The 18,080-nt window shown below is 37.1% G+C and overlaps 1 protein-coding gene across 4 annotated transcripts in view; it reads right to left on the bottom strand.

The window, feature by feature from the left end:
• gig (TSC complex subunit tuberin) overlaps window positions 1-18,080 on the bottom strand; it is a 943,661-nt gene that overhangs the window by 66,218 nt on the left and 859,363 nt on the right. For all 4 annotated transcript variants that reach the window (XM_090415521.1, XM_090415523.1, XM_090415524.1 and 1 more), the window contains one exon: window positions 11,955-12,141. In XM_090415521.1, coding sequence (XP_090271647.1) covers window positions 11,955-12,141 — 187 coding nt within the window. The remainder of the gene's footprint in view (window positions 1-11,954; window positions 12,142-18,080) is intronic.

Here is an 18,080-nt window from a genome sequence, read left to right as displayed (position 1 = left end):
AGTGAGAATTCACAGGTACACAGTCAAGGGGAAATTAGAACTTTTAGAAGAGATGCAAGTCAGTGCAAGTCCAGGCAACCTAGACATTAGTAAGCAGGAGAGTGATCACTTGATGCTGATTTATGTTTATATATACAGTTAATGTATACCACTGACAGAAGTACTGAGAATAAGAGTGAAGAGTTTTTGGCATTGGATAGTTCAAATTGGCCAAATGTTATAGGCATTAGTGAGACTTGGTTGACCGAGGACGATATAGAGGAATAGAATGCAAAGGTATCTTCAGAGAGAAAAGAAGGAACAGGATGGGAAAGAAGGGTTGTGCAAATGGTGGTAGAAAAATTGAAGCCAAAAAAAAAGGAGCAGAGGTACATCAATGAGGACAAAAATGTAGAGGGCAGCTCATTTGAGCCTATCATCTGGTGGGAGATAATCCAACAGGACAAAATATATAATCGGTTGCTTCTATAATCCAGGAGATATAAGGGAAAATATACACATAGATAAAATGCATTGGTAAATTAGTATGACGAGTGCAGGTGTCAAGTAATTATTATAATGGATTTCAAATATGGGACATAAGATTGAGGAGGAGGAATGGTGACAGGAAAGGAAGGATATAGAATTTATACAGCTGCTGAGAGATAATTACCTGAGGCAGCATGTAATGGAGGGGACACGAAATTCGAGAGTTCTGGATCTGGTCATAGAATCAGAGAACTTAACAGTAACCATTCTAGCTATGATACCTCCACTTGGGGAAAGTGACCATTTAGTCATGACATGTAATGTAAGGAAGGCCAAAGCTAATTATGAGAGAAAACTGTGCTGTAGTATATTGTGAGAGTGGTGTACTGTAGGTGTTGATCCTCTGTTGTTTAAATGCACATCAGTAATATAGAAAAATGATTTGATAGGAAATATTCAGTTGTTCTTTTAATTTAAAAGGAAGAGCAACAGTAAATAAAAATGAAGTAGAGATCCTGAAGGATGACTTAAATAGACTAGCAGTATGGGCAAAAGTAAGTGCTGCCAGTTTAATGTGACTAAATGTAAGGTGATGCACTCTGGGAAGAGATCACAAGCTCTGCACTATACTGATGGAAATGAACTGCAGGAAACTGATGAGACCATGGAATTGGCCTCATCAGTTTCCTGATCCCTTGTCCACAGGTGATTGTGGAAAAGGGATTGAAGTTCAGAGGACATATTGCAAGAGTACAGCACATTGAATTATGTAGTTGTTGAAGAACACACAAGCAGATATAGATAAGTTATTGTTCCCCTTTATAAGACTTTAATTAGGCTTAAACCAAGAATATAATTTCTTGACATTTTAATTTATAGTTTAACCAAGTGAAAAAACTTTCAACTAATAATTCTTAGCTGAACAGGGTCCATTGGCAAGTGACAAAGATTGTTGCGGGTGTATGGAATGCTTCCTATCAGAATAGATTGAAGGGTTTTGTGATTCAAACACTAGCTGATAGGTATAATTTGGTTGGCAAAACTTGAAGCTGAGTGCATTGAGAGAAGATGAGGGCTATACATTAGATCAAAATCCCAACTTGGTCAATTTTTCATATTGTTTTGAAGGCTACATAGAGTCACCTCATAGTTATTGAGATTTAATCCTTAAGCTATCTAGTGTTCGTAGTATGAAGCATTAATTATCATTTTAAATACTTTTGAAATACACAAAAGTATGAACATGTGTAAAGTATGGCATTGGATGTGCAGTATGACTTTCTTTTCAATGAGAGAAGTATTAGTGAAAACATTAATCTAGATGCATCAGAACAGTTTATTCTCCTCACTAAATATATATACAAAGAGAGAAATGCAGCTGCTGTTGCTTTCAATGTCATTTCAGTTTTAAGGTTTGCAGCACACTAAATGTTCTGACTGATGGACTGGAAGAGATGGACCAAACATATCTCCATAAAGTTATAATGTGATAGCATTAGATTTTCGAACAGGAGGATTTGTGACTAAAAGAGATAATCTCTGCAGCTGTATTAATCACACCAGATGATTCACCATACCTAATCAGAGGCAGAGTACCGCTTGAGTATTTGTAGGACAAAAATGGTACTTGCAGAAAGAATGACAGTAAACTGACTGTTTACACTTTTACACCTTTTCTAAGAAAATATGCTTGTTTTCCATTTAAAGAATTATTAGTTGACAGTTTTTTCACTTAGTTAAACTATAAATTAAAGATGCCAAGAAATTATATTCTTGGTTTAATCCTCTGACCAAATATAAACAAAGTTTGTGCATGTTCACAAGCAAACTTTGTAGGTCACACACACATGAAAACCTATGATTTATTGTGCAAATTTAATATGTACTTGTTTCCTAAAACTAGAGATTATGGAGCTTATTTTTTGATGGGATGGAGTTACAAACTATATATAACAATGTGCTATAAATACATACATCTTCAAGGCCCACCTTTCCTAATTGGGTTGTGGGGGCAACAGCTGCAAGAGGAACTTCCAATGGTCACGATCCTCTGCTACCAAGCTCAGGTGGTGGCAGAGGTGGTAGATGGTGGTGTGTCCACCCAAGGTTTTGGATATAATCTATCCAGCGAGTCCTTGGCCTTCCACGTGGCCTCCCACCCTCTGGCTTGGCAAAGAGGGCCTGCTGAGGGAGCCTCTCTTGTGTGGCATTCTGACCAGGTGCCTGTACCAACATAACTGTGATCTCTCAACATGGAGAAGCAGCAGTTGATTATTGAGGGTTTCCCGAATTGCAGGTGACCAGGTGCCTGTACCAACATAACTGTGATCTCTCAACATGGAGAAGCAGCAGTTGATTATTGAGGGTTTCCCGAATTGCAGAGCTTCTGACTCTGTCGAGTCTTGTCAGCCCCGCAACCCCTCGAAGGAATCTCATTTCAGCTGCTTGGATTCGTGTCCACATTCTTTCGGTCATTACCCAATTCTCATGACCATAGGTGAGGATGGGGGACATAGACTGTATTGAAGACAGCCAGCTTTGCCTTCTGGCTTAACTACCACTTCAATACTACCGAACGGCCAAGCTCCCGCAATATTGAGCTTGCTAAGCCAATTCGAGTATCTAGCTCTACGTCCCATTTTCCATCATTCGTGAATATGGACCCAAGGTATTTAAACTTCTCCACCTGCCTCATTGGGACTCCACTTACATTTGGAGTGCACTGAGATGGTTGTCTTGAGACCACAAATGTTTCAGTTTTGGCCACACTGATCTTCATTCCGGCATCTGCACAAACAGCTACAAACCTATCCAGGGTCCACTGGAGGTCATCTGTGGAAGAGCTAAGCAGAAGTAGGTCATCTGCAAAAAGCAGACGTCCAATGCTACATCTTCCAATTCTGACACACTCACTGCCTCGGCTGTGCCTATCAATCCAGTCCATAAATATTATGAAAAGGAGGGGTGACAGAACCCTTGGCGGAGGCCAACGGAGACTGTGAAAGGTTCAGACTTTGTGCTGTTTACCCTGACACAAAAGTCTGGGCATTCATACAGGGACTTGATGGCAGCTATTAGTTGGCCATCCACTCCATACTCCTGTACTACTTGCCAAAGCTTATCCCGAGGAACATGGTCATATGCCTTCTCCAAGTCCACAAAACACGTGTAGATATTCTTGGCATATTCCCAAGATTTCTCAAAGACTTGCCTTAAAGTGAAGATTTGGTCAGTTGTGCTTCTACCAGGACGAAAGCCACATTGTTCTTCCTGGAACTTTGACTCAACTATGCTCCTGCACCGTCTTTCCAAGCACCTAGCATACTTTCTCAGGCAGGCTGAGCAGAGAGATGCCACGATAGTATAGTTACTGCAATCCTTCTGGTCTCCCTTCTTGAAGACTGGTGTTATTATGCCTGTCTGCCATTGCTTTGGTGCTCGCCCAGATATCTAAGCAGCCTGACACACTTGCATCAGTTAGAGAACATCGTCTTGATTTAAGGCTTTTAGCATTTCACCAAATTTTATCATCGCCAGCAGCCTTGCCCGATTTTAGCGATTTTATTGCTAAATGGACCTCTCCAATCTGCACCTCTTGGATGTCCACCACTCCTGGGTCACCCGCATTAAGAAGGCTCTCAAAGTATTCCCTCCATCTGTGGAGGATATCCTTCTTGGTTGTTAAAAATGCACCATCAGAGGCCTTAACTGTCCTTGCTGTGCACGATTTCCTCCCTCGAAGGTGGCAGATGGTCTGCCAGAATACTTTGTTTGCATTTGCATAGGATGAGTCTAATCTTTCTCCAAAGGATTCCCAAACCTTCTGCTTTGCTGTCTTTACTGCCTCTTCTTGCAGCAGCTATTCGTGCCTCAGCATACTGCAAACGCATCTCAGGTGACCTGACCCTAAGCCATGTTAAGCAGGACTCCTTTTTTTGCCCAGACAGTTTTTTGGACTTCTTGGTTCCACCAAGGTGTCCTTTTCTAACTGCCCGTTGCCATGCCAAGCTGCTTTCTGTCACAGCATGAGAGTGCAGAGGCAGTGACAGCTGTTCTGAACAGCTTCCACTCCTCTCAACATCTGCAGTATGCTTGGGAATCTCTTTAAACCTGTCATCTACAAAATTCTTCCTCACAGCCCCATTTTCCAATGCCTCCCATTTCACGCGGTATAGCTGCTTAGGCCTACCAGCGTTGATGGTAGCATCTGGTTTCTGAAGCCGTAGAGTGCACACAACAAGGTGGTGGTCAGTTGACAGTTCTGCCCTTCTTCTCACACGAATGTCCAACACTGAGGAAAATAGGTCTGTTGAGACTATAAAGAAGTCAATCAGAGACCTTTGTTCTAGTGTCTCCCTGTACCAGGTATACTTATGGACTTCTCGGTGCTGGAAGAAGGTATTCATTATGGACAAGCTGTTAGTACAGCAGAAGTCCAATAATTTCGACCCATTCGCATTAAGGTCAGGGGCACCGTTCCTCCCAACCACACCCCTCCATGTCTGGTCATCTGTTCCAACATGTGCATTGAAGTCACCCATTAGCAGGACTGATCCCATGTCTGCCACCCTGTCAAAAGCAGCATCCACTTGCTCTAGGAAGGCAGAGTATTCTGACTCCAGATTAGGTGCATAGGCTTTCACCACAGCCAAATCATGGTTTTCATCTGAAGCCTTAACACACATACCCATCCCCCTAATGGGATCCACTCAGCAACACAGTCTGACAGCTGGGGGCTTGTGAGTATCCCCACACCTGCCTGAGCAGACATTGTCAGACTCACACCAGAGTAGTAGAGCTTCCACCCCTTATCAAGGTCAACAATTCCAGAGCCTCTCCTCTTGGTCGAAGAAAGCCCGACTAAGTCTAGCCGGTAGCGCTTGGCTTCCTCGACCAGTTCCAACTACTTCCCTGTCAGAGAGAAAATGTTCCAGTTGCCTAAAGCCATAGTCTGGTGCTGTTGTTGTTGCCATTTCCATCCTTTTGCAGAACCATTTCTTTGTGCTGCCCTAAACACCTCCCCAAACAGGTAGCGGGTCCATTGATGGAGTTTCCTCTAGCAGAGTGCTGAGGAGTGGTGTCTATAAATGTGCTATAAATTATAATTAAAATTCAAAAGAAAGAAATTTCCTCAAATTTAATAAGTTAGTGCACTACCGTCATTAATGCTATTATAAGGAGATGCAGCAGTTAGATTCAAAACCCTCCCATCATGAGGGACTTCCATGTTGTTTTGTGCCATAAATATACTGAATAAAAATAATGAATTTTAACAGCACAAAATCAATCAAACAACAATAAGTGGTTGCTTAATGTAATCTACACAGCAAATACACAATAAACAAAAATATAAGCAAGCAAAAGTTTTGCGTGAGAAGAGGGGGGCTAATTCAAGACTAGGCTACTTTTATAGAGACCACTGACTCCACATCAACTGACATATGATCCCGTAATGCCAAGCACACTTTCTTTCAGAATTTATATTTATTAAGCATTACAGGAAGGTCACAACCCAGAGGGATTTGAAATTTTATTAAGTATTCCTCAGTGAGAGCTAGATCGAGGAAAATGCTCAGATCTATCAATGCAAGAGTCATACATATATATCACTTATTATATATTTGGTTTAATCCTTTATCCAAGTGTAAGCAAACAAAGTTTATGCCTGATGTATTTTCAGAACTGGGGCAACTCATGGCAAAGATGGTATAACTTCTCATCACCTGCCTTAGTATCCCATAATGCAAAGCACATCTCTTTGCAGACATATATAATGCTATGCATTAAGGGAAGGGTTACTACCCAGACCGGTTTAGACCTTTATTGAGGTCTCATCAGTGGGAGCCAGACCCAGAGGTGGTTATACTAAGGTGGAAGTAATAGGGAGGCCATATTTCCATATCCCAGTTGCCAAAAGGTGCCACACCTTATTATTAAAATTCTCTGGATTAGAGATGAAAGTTTTTTCACTTGGCTATGGGTCTGGCTTTAAACGATGAGACCTCAATAAAGGTTGAAACCAGTCTGGGTAGTGACCTTCCCTTAATGCATAGCATTATACATGTCTGCAAAGAGATGTGCTTTGCATTATGGGATACTAAGGCAAGTGATGAGAAGTTATACCACCTTTGCCACGAGCTGCCCCAGTCCGTAAAATACAGGTGCAAACTTTGTTTGCTTACACTTGGATAAAGGATTAAACCAAATATATAATTGGTAGCATAGCAAAGTGAAAAAACTTCCATCAATATATATCACTTATAGTACCAAAATGTAGTCAACATCTGCAGAGTGCAAGATTGGCACCATCAACATATGAAGCATCAAGGGAAAAAGAAATGGAATTAGCAGAGGTAAAAAAAAGATCTCATCTGTTTTTATCTTTAAAGAAGACAAAAACAGATGAGATCTAAGCAATAAATACAAGATGTTATATTCGGGCAACAACAAGCAGGGAAAAGAAGTAGCTAGGATATTAAACATTAAATATGAGAATAATCTTCTTGAATAACAGGCAATATCAAGTAGAGTGATGTGGGTAAATATGGACAATGAGACTTATCTATGCCTATGGTCCTATAGATGTTTCTACTAAAGAAGGAGCAGAGGAATTTTTTGAGGCATTAGAGAAGGCAGCTGACAACAAAAAAGGAAAAGACAGTCCTTGTCAGAGATCTAAACAGCAGAGTAGATATAGAAATATTTTGGGAAAATTTGGAGAAAAGGGCAAAGTTAATACTAGTAGTAAGGACTGCCTGAATTTCTGTTCTGGATATGGACCAGTTATTACTAATATCATGTTAAAATAAAAAGATGTGCACAAATTCACATGGAGAGAAGATTCAAGAAATAAGAAAAGTCTCACTGATTATGTTATAGTTGATAGCAATGTTTTCTCACTGGTTCAGGACACGAGTATAGAAATGTTCTGAAACTGCAAGTTATCACCATTTATTGTTGAGCAGGATAAAACTGAATCTAATATTAAAAAAGAACAGTATGTAAAATGTTTTAAAATGAATCAAATTTGAACGGCTTTCAGAGGTGATTTAGAGACTGAAATACACAAACATTATTAAAGAAAAAAGGAAAGAAACTGAAAACAAAATCTAAAACTTGGAGATTTTCAGTGGCAGATTGAGAAGAGAGGCATGTAGTGAGGTTGTCTGCAAAGATAGAAAAATAAAAATCAGAATTCCATGGTGGATTCAGGAAGTTAAGGAAGCAGTGAAGAAAAGAAGAAAGCATATCAAAAGTTCCTGACAGATTCCAGCTTGTGCTTTTACAGAACACAGAGAAAAAAAAAAATGTAAGAAAGCAAAGCATTGTGTAAAATTAGCTAAACAAAAGTCATGAGAAGAATTTGGTAAGATCATAGAAAATAAATATCAGGAAGATGACAAAATAAACTTTTTCTTTGAGGTTCTTGAAGAAGTTTAGAGTCAGAGATGGTAAAGATATTCTAGAGGTCTAGAGTAATTACTTTGAAAGATTGCTAAATGAAGCAATTCTTGCTACTCAATAAGAATGTACCCCGGAATACATATCAATACTTGAAGAAAGTGCTATTAAAAACCTGAAACATGTAAAGGCAGCTGGAGTAAATGATATTTGACCAAAAATGCTCAAATGTGAAGGTAAAAATATTTATGGTGATTCTATTGCATAATTCAGATGGCCTGGTCAGAAGGTTAAAATCCAGATGATTAGAAGAGCTCTCATAGTACTCATTTATAAAAAGGAAAATAAAACTGAATGTGAGAATTATAGAGGCATTTCCCTACCAAGTGTTCCTAATAAGAATTATGCAAGTATACTTGGGAAACAGCTAACAAATTTGTGAAAGTGAAGCTTGGAGAAAAACAAGCTGCATTCAGGCCAAATAGAAGTTGTCAGGATCAGATTTTCACTTTAAAATCTGATCAAATAGTTGAGAAATCATGGAAATATAACAAGGATCTGTATTTAAGTTTTGTAGATTTGGAAAAGGCAGTGCCAAAAGAAAAGCTGTTCAAAAACATCAGATGTATGGTGCAAATGGCACATTATATCAAGCAACACTTGATCTATATTTGAGTTGTAAATCAGCAGTTAGATTCTTTGAGGCATAAGAAGATTTTTGATGTTAAATCAGGTGTGAGACAAGGGTGCACATTATCTCCACTGTTATTCTTCATCATCTATATGGATAACATTATGAAGGAAAGTGGTATTAAACATGATATCAAAAATCGGAGATGTTTAATTTATGCAGATGATTTTATACTTTTAAATAAATCCCATAAAAGTCTGCAAGATCCGCTGGCTAAATAGAATGACTTTGTAGTAATTTTAGTATGAAAATGGGCCGAAACATTAAAAACATCAACTTTCTGAATAGAGAACTTACAAAATAAGTAAAACATTTCAGCTATTTAGGCAAAATTTTTAGTGAAGATGGCAAATTAAAAAAATAGAAAGACAACTGAATAAATTTACATGGAATAAGAGAGAAATCAGGAAGTTAGTAATAATGTAACTTTTCATTTATTACTATCATAATATCCTGTACACTCCCTGATGGTAAATATAAAGAATTTGATGATGATGATGAATTAGTAAAATGGTGTCTCACCATATTTTTAAAATACTCTAGATCAGATATGGTTGTAGAAAGATATTTTCACTAGGTTTTCAAGTAAATTATGATAGACAAGATATTCTTCATAAGTAGGCTACTTGTATATAGAGCAGGCATGGGCAACCTTTCCTAGGTCGGGGGCCAAATTATCATTCTGTCTCCGAGTCAAGGGCCGGACCAAATTATTAAATAAAATAAATTAATATTAAATGAATTAAAACAAGTTGCAACTTCATATTTCATTTATTCATAATATAATGCTTTGGTATAAAGCTCTACATAAATTTTATAATATAATGAAAGACATAACAATTTAATGTGAAGATTGGCCTTGTACTTCAACTACAAGACTATCAATATTGACGTTAATATTACTTACGGATAATCGCATAGAATTTTCGAGGTTTTTGTCCATTATTCTTGTCCCAATTTTTGATTTATTGTATTTCATCCTCGAAAAAAACTGTTCACACATATGTGCTGCCGAAAAGACAAATGATTTTTCTTGAAAAGGCACGTAAATTTGTATATTTTTCTTCCACCAAATAAAATTTATAAAAATCCGTCAAAGCAACGTTGTTAAATTGTGATTTTAGCACTAAATCTGCCTGAAGCTCAATAAGTTCCATCTGTAAGTTTTCTGGCACATTATTTACATCAGCATCCATTGGATGAGCAAATATAGTGAATGTGGAGTCTTCGTTTTTGAAGTCGGCAAACTTTGTATCAAATTGCTCTATTAGTGCCTTCAGTTCATCTCCATAACAATTATAAGGGATATTTTTATGAGTTGCTAGAGTAGGAAAATGATAACAATTTTTAGCTCTTATCTGACTTTCCAACAATCTTAGTTTATTACAAAAAGCTTTGACATGTCCATGCAGTTCATGAACCAATTATCCTTGTTTTTGCAATTTAAGATTCAGTTCGTTTAGGTATCCAGTGACATCTACAAGGAATGCTAAATCACACACCCACTCATCATCTTTTACTTGGTTAATTGTGTTTCCTTTTATGTCCATAAAATCTGCAATGTCTTGTCTCACACCATAAAATCATTTAACATTTTACCTTTACTCAACCACCTCACTTCACAATAATAAGACACATCGTCATAATCCGAAAATAGGTCTGTCAAATATTCCTTAAATTGGTGCAGATTAAGTGCATGCAACTTACTAAAGTTAATACTGGCTACTACAACTTCCATAACATTTGTGAATTTAATCGATTTTGCACACAAATTTTGTTGGTGGATAATGCAGCGAAAATTTGTTAAATTTTCCAGATGGATCTGTAGTTCTATTGCTCTTTCATGAACTATTCCAATAAATTCCTTCTGTGCACCAACCATTGCAGGGGCTCCATCAGTGCATATGCCAGATAGTGAACTCCATTTAAGCCCAAATCTCTCGAAGACTGTGTTGACTGTTTCAAATATATCTTCACCGGTAGTTGTTCCTTTTAACAGCCAAAGCGCAAATAATTCTTCTGTGATCTTGAAATCCGCATCAACTCCTCGAATAAATATTGCTAGTTGTGCTGTATCGGAGGCATCGGTGCTGTCATCCAAAGCAATTGAAAATGCTTCCAATCTAGCAATCTTCTCTTTTAAACTTCTTTTGATATCATCAGCCATAATTTCTATCCGTCGGACAATAGTAAGTTTCAACAAATGAATATTCTTGAAGTTTTTTTCTTTTCAGGACATATTATACTTGCAACATCCAGCAGACATTCTTTGATAAATTCTCCTTCACCAAATGACTTAGAATGCTTAGCGATTTTTTCGCTTACCACAAAGCTGGCTTTGACAATGCTGTGGTGCTGCATTCTTTGCTTGTTGAACATTTGCTGCTGGGTATACAAGTTCTTCTTCAACTTCTGTATTTCATCTTTTTGTAGTTGTCCATCAATTTTTGGGTGATCTGCATGTCTTGAAGTAAAGTGTCTCTTTAAGTTGTATTCTTTGTTGACGGATACGGATTCGTTCCACAGCAAACATACAGGCAAACCTTTATTCAGAATAAAATAATAATCCTCCATCCAGTTGTCTTGAAATTGACGATTCTCTGCATCTACTTTTCTTTTTTTGCAATAACCCCTGACATTGTCCCAAATTTATAAGCGATATTCAGAAATGTCAAACAAAGCTGTCTTCTTCACTGCAGGCACTGAACAGAACATAACATCAATGCAGGCACTGAACAAAGCACAACATCAACGCAAATACCGAACTGACACGTTGTAACATGTTCACACACACCGCTAGTCAAAGTGAGAAAGAGACCTTGGTTGGAGAAAACATAGTGTGTTTTGCGCAAGTCATAGGACGTCAGCTTAATGTGAGTTAGTAGAACACACCATGTTTTCTCCCACCATGAATCAGACAAACTTTGCTGAAATAGATTAGGGCCGGATCAAAAGAAGTAGAGGGCCGGATCCAGCCCACGGATTGCCCATATGTGATATAGAGGTTGTTGATTTAATGTGAATTGCCTTAGTATCCCATAATGCAAGGCACATTTCTTTTCTACCTGTCACTGAGAAGACTTCGATAAAGGTCAAAACTGGTTTTGGTAATGCCTTTGCTTAACATAGTAACAGACACACATCTTAAAGGAATGTGCTTTGCACTATGGGATGCTAAGGCAATTAATATGAAATCAACAGCCTCTATGTACAAGTAGCCTAGTTGTGAAGATACTTCACACACAAACTTTGTTTACACTTGAGTACAGGATTAAAACAAGAATACAATTTCTTGTCAATTATAATTTACAATCTAGAGATTTAGAACATGAGAAATACAATATTTAACCTGAAGTTCTTTATCAAGTTAATAAATATACATATATATATATACCTTGCATAACATCATCTTGCCATATAAGAGCAAACTTGCCATCCTCTCCCTGCAAATCCAACCCACCTACATAAGTACATTTCACATTTACATCTTGCAGTTTTACCAGTGATCCCAATCCACGAAGAAATTCCACATAACGCAGCGTACCATATTCATTACCCAAAATAGCTGCTTCATTGTTGACCTAAAAATTACAATATTAAAAACATGTCTCATATATAAAATCCTTATATATATATATATATATATATATATATATATATATATATACACACACATATCATATCTGAGATGAAAAATAGTAATAAAAATAATATTACAGGTAATTCTGGTGGAAAAAGCTTATACGTTGGCTATACATTACTAATTATTTTGCAGGAAATTACAATGTATACTCATGTTAATTATGATAACTTTAATTCTGACCACAATGATACGTGCATGCAGACACTAACACTGCGTAAATGAGGCTGAAGAAAGGCAACAACTAGTGGGGCTAAAATGGGTGTTATTGTTGTTGGGCTGAAGTACCTGAGGATGAGTGCTTCCCGAATTTGGAGCAGTTTCATGCACTCAAATTTGTTGAGGTTTGGAAAGTTTTTCTGGGCCAAGACAGATTCCATGAAAAGTCTTTTGTATCTATATTTGCTGTGGTGCAATAGAATGTCTTTCTTCCAGCATATCTTGTGGTGAGTGTCCAAAGTATGGTCAACAAGTCCAGAGTGGTTGTAATGGTGGAAACAGATGTAGTACACGTGTTCAGAAATTTTGATGTTGGCTGTCCTGCCTGTTTGGCCATAGTAGAATGGTTTGCAACTACAAGGTACCTGGTAGGTCAAGAGAATGTGGCTGGTCTTTGGTGGAGATGATAACAGATGCTAGTTTTTTTAAGTGGTCTGAAAGTGGTTGTAAGGTTGTATTTCTTTAGGATTTTTGTTAATGTTTTGAATGTGTCCTGGATACAAGGAATGGTAATAGATTTTGTGTAATCTCTGTTCTGAATGGGGAGGAGTGGGGAGGGATTGAGATATAGAGGTTAATATTATGTGGGGGGGGTTGTAGCCATTGGTTAAAAAAAGTGTTCAGAATATGGTCAAGTTCAGTAGTTAGGGCACCATTATCAGAATTGATTAATTTTGTCTTATTATATAGAGTTTTTATAATCCCATATTGTTGGGGAGTAGGTTTTTTTTTTTTTTTTTTGTAGAATAAGAATGGTTATACATTGTTTATAATACAACATGAGACAGCTAATTATTTGGATTGCATATCTAAAAGACAAAGATACAGATGGGGAAAAAAATTTGGAAAATCTGTGGAAGAATTAAAAAGACAATGAATAAAAAAAATGAGCTGAGAAACCCAACTTAAAATTTATGAAGTAATAGCCTTTCACTAACATATGATTCAGAAATATGCACTGTTAAAAGGAAAGATCAACAATACAGGCAGCAGAAATGAGATTATATTATTATTATTATTATTATTATTATTATCTGAGACCTCCAGAGAGCCTCAGATAATATCAAGATAGCATCAAGAGAAGCTATAAATCACACAAACCAGCTGTCTCATCTTTTCTTAAATTCATTCACACCAGATGCACTCACTACCCCTAAAGGCAAACCATTCCACTCACTCACTGTTCTGTGAGAGAAAACTTAGCTCTTATCCCTTTCTTGACTGCAAACAAACTTAACTTCCATGGATGCCCCTGTGTTCTCTCCCCACCTTTCATATATAACAAAATATTTCATCAGACGATATCCTATAACACCTATTCAGAAGTACCCTTCTTTCTCCGTTAACCAGAGTCTATAATCCACATACAATCTGTCCTGATAATCTAAATACCATAATCCAGATATAATATTTGTAACTCTTCTTTGCACCCTTGCCATAGCTTTATTTTCTTGGGACCTAGGAGACCAAATTTATACACAATAATCCAGGTGCAGTCTTATCAAGGCTTAATGCAGAGGCAAAATTACTTCCTTATCCTTCATTTAAATGAAGGATAACGAAGGATATCGATTCAAAAACGCAATATCCTCTGAGTTGTATTTGCAACTTTTGCTATGTGACCTTTGAACTTCAAATTCTTATCCACCATTATGCCAAAATCCCAAGTCTCATTACTTTCTTGTAGCATTACCCCACTAATATAATATAATATGTTGTTGAAAATCTCATCATGCCTAAGTGCATAACATTAAACTGACATCCATTTTTGTTTTCCCAAATTTCCAGCCTGTTCAAATCATTTAATAAGTGCTTGATATCAGTAGTATTCTTGATTGCCATTGGCAAACAACCGCACATCTCCTGTGAGACCCTTCCAAATGGTATTAATGTATAGATTGAACAACAATGGCCCAAAGACTGAACCCTGAGATACACCACTGGTCACCTTAAATCTGGCAGATTCACACTCACTCACCGTACACCACTTTTTGATATCTGCCATCCAACCGTACACTGATACGAGTTAAGAGAGTTTATATTTCAAACCCATATTATCCAGTTTGTGCAACAGCTTTTCATGTGGTATCCTATCAAATGCCTTAGCAAAATTCAACATTATCATAGTGTATCCATTCCCTTTATCCAACTCGGCTATAACATTGTTATAAAATATGAGCGAATTGTTAAAACATGACCTTCCTTTAATAAACCCATGCTGCTCCTTGCAGAGTATAGCTCGTTTCTCTATTCAATTCTGTATGCAAGTTCTTACCAACTTCCCTAAAATCTTCACTACAGCATGAAGGATACTGAAAGGTCAGTAATTAGACACATCAGTTTTTGCACCACATTTAAAAAAATGGAACCATACATTCCTTCCATTCCTGAGCTGAGACTCAAGTTATACAAACATGTGAAAGGCCTAGCCAATTCAGTTGAACATTCCTTTAGCACAAGGGTATTGTGCTGATATTCCATCTGTCCCTATTGACAAATTCTCATCCAGGTTATGCAACAGCTCTTCAACCTCATTTTCCTGCACCTCTAACTCTTCACCCAATGTGGCAGTAGCACTGTCCCCCTATGTTACATACACCTGGTTAATATATCTTAGCAAAGTGAGCACTCATTAACTGAACAATCTCATTAGTTTCTAACAGTAGAGTACTACCTGCATTCAGTAAAGTTATTCTTCCACATTCACTCTTTCTTTTGCTTGCGGCATAACAATAAAATACTTTTAGATTGCCTTTAACCTGCATAGCATTTCATACTCTGATTTAGCTTTCTGCACAATGATCATTATTTTTCTGACCTGCACTTTATATATTTCATAACTCCTCTCACTCTTATTCTTATGATATTCTTTACATGTTATATTCTTCTTGTGGATCTCTTGCTTAATAAGGCTGCACATCCATTTCACTCCCAAGCTATTTATTCTTCGAAGACTAGGGATACATTCAGATACCACCTTATTTAAGCACTTTTTCAAAGATTCCCATGCATTGCTGCTATTTTTCCCATTCAATAACTGATACCATGGGTCCAAAGATAGTATTCTCCTAAGTTGATCATAATTTCCAGCTTTGTAGTTCAACATATAGTCTGTTCTAATGGGACCATCAATATAATTAGATACTGCCCAAGAAAGTACAGCATGATCACTGTCACCAACTGGTCATAAAGTAGTCATATTCTTAACAGAAACCCCTTTTTAATACTATGAACAGATTTAACACTCTTTGTCCCCGAGATCCTTTCTTTTACATGATGCTTGAGAAAGTTACCTCGCAACAATTCAAGAAATTCTTCTTCTTTCTTATCATGAGATTTCTCTTCTACCCAATCAGTGTTTGGAAAATTAAAGTCACCCATTATCATTCATTTAGTTTCCATAAGGCTAAACTGGTGATGCATCTCTTCATCCCCTGCAACTGAGCCGCCAGGCCTGTAGCAACACCCCACCATATATTTGATTCTGTTAACCACTTGACACCAGATAGCCTCAAACTCACTGCTACATGGGACACTGTTTTCTTGCATTTCTACCCTAACTGGACTTAATTCATCTGATATCATTAGTAGTACTCCCATTCAAGTGTAACAGTATACCTATTATACTCAATCCCAGTTACCACATCAGATTCTGATAGCCAGGTTTTACTAATGCCAACAGTCTAAAGTCACATTGTATTCAACAAAGCAAGAACCTCAACTCCTTGGTTTCTGATGCTCCTGGCATTTATGTACAGCCATAACAAATTACCATGGAGCCTATTCTTATAATTAGATATGCAATCTATTTAGCCTTATTTAGTTGTAGAACTTTCTTTTTTCCCTCCCCAGACATACTCAAAAGGTCTGAATCAAAAGCATATATTTCCACCACTTCACTAGATGCATGACTATGTTCGTAGCCATTCATATCTTTATCGCATTTGCATGCCATTGCTGAACTTGCACACACATTCTTCCCATTCCTCCTTTGTTGATCTAGTTTTCTTGATTCTCTGCATCAGGTCTCATCCCAATAAGTAATTTTTCCAGGCTCTTGATGCTAAATGAATTCAAGTGCAGGCCATCCCTCTTATATAAGTATTTTTTGCCATCAAATACATTCAACACACATCTCAAAACTTGCAATCATTTATTCTACACAGCCTGTGCATGTAATAATTTGCTATAATTGCCCTTCTTCTTAACTCAGTACTGTCGTATCTAGGTAGCAAACCTACAATTTTTACTCTCTCACATTTTTTACTTGCTTCTTTCAACAGACCTTTCATATCCTCTGTCATAGTACATTTGTCGCTACTTAAATGATTAGTTTCTACAAGACCTACCATCTCTTTTACTTTTCTTTTCTGTTTTTTGATTACATTTGTTGTATCTTTAATTTTCGCTCTCAGAAACAAGTGCAAATCGTCTCCACTTTTTCTAATTCTCTGGTCGGGTCGATTTTCTAATAATTTCTTTTAATCAGGATATTTCCAATGTCAGAATACCCTCAGATATATTATCATCATCACTGCAGCAATAATACTTCTGCCCATCGGGATAAAGGTTTTCCCTCAGTTGTAACCACTTTAATTTGTGCTTAAGACACTGTCCTATTGTGATGAGTTTTGGTACCATTCTTGAGTAGTAGTAAAAATTAATAATATTTCTATAATTATGTTATTAAACACTGTAGAACAATAAATACACAAAAAAATATATCAAGATATTAGAAGAAAGACAGGCATTTACAACTTAAATGAAAAGAGCAACGAATATAGATTTCACCATTGCTTTAGGAAGTAGCTGAAGTGAGAGGTAACTTGATGGGCAAAGATTTGTTGCCCTTCTACAGAATAGGATAAACACGGGCTAATTTCCAAAATGCAGGAGAATATGTATTTTTGTGAATATATGGGTCTAATAATCCAAGAAGTTATTTTTTTACTATATGGAGAGAGGAAAAATTACCAGGAAGGAATAATCTTAATAAATGTGGAAAGTGGGGGGGGGGAAGCCAACAGACAGACATGACTGATTTGGAGGTATTAAAGATACTATTATTAAAGCAATGGAAGGAATGCATGGGATGAGAGCAGAAAAGTGCTGAAGAATTGCGAAAAGAATCAGCCTTTGTTTAGGTTATTCAACATAGTCTCTTAACATGAGCATACTTCCTAATGACTGGAAGGATCACAAGATAATTTTTATATAAAGGATGAGCTAGAACCGAAGTAACCACTGTTGAAAAGTAAATCATTCTGGAGTGGTCATCAAAGTGTCAGAGAGGATAATTAGGATCTGAATCCAAAGGTATGTATGTAGGATGCTGATTCTTTATAGAGGACCTGTAACAAAACTATGTTATAGAGGACATCATTGTTTTGTTAGAGGTAGATTTTGCTTTAGCAATTTGCTCATGTTTTATAATAAAGTGACTGCACAGTTTGATGGATATACCACAATACTTTGGTATTTTACCAATGAGGTATACACATGAACACCTGAGGTAGCAAAAATCATCAGAAAACTGAAATGTAGAAAGACAGTTGGAATAGATGATACGTGATCAGAAATGCTGAAATATGGAGGTATAAAAGCTTTATGCAGGTGTGCTGAAAAGTTGTGATAATCAACATGAGGGAATTGAGGTAGAAC

Source organism: Typopeltis vanoorti, chromosome 3 (genome assembly GCF_054136105.1).
Source record: "Typopeltis vanoorti isolate ZY-2024b chromosome 3, IOZ_Tvanoo_1.0, whole genome shotgun sequence".
Taxonomy (NCBI): domain Eukaryota; kingdom Metazoa; phylum Arthropoda; class Arachnida; order Uropygi; family Thelyphonidae; genus Typopeltis; species Typopeltis vanoorti.
The sequence above is the reverse complement of the archived record's forward strand: the minus strand, read 5'-3'. Positions and strand labels throughout refer to the sequence as shown.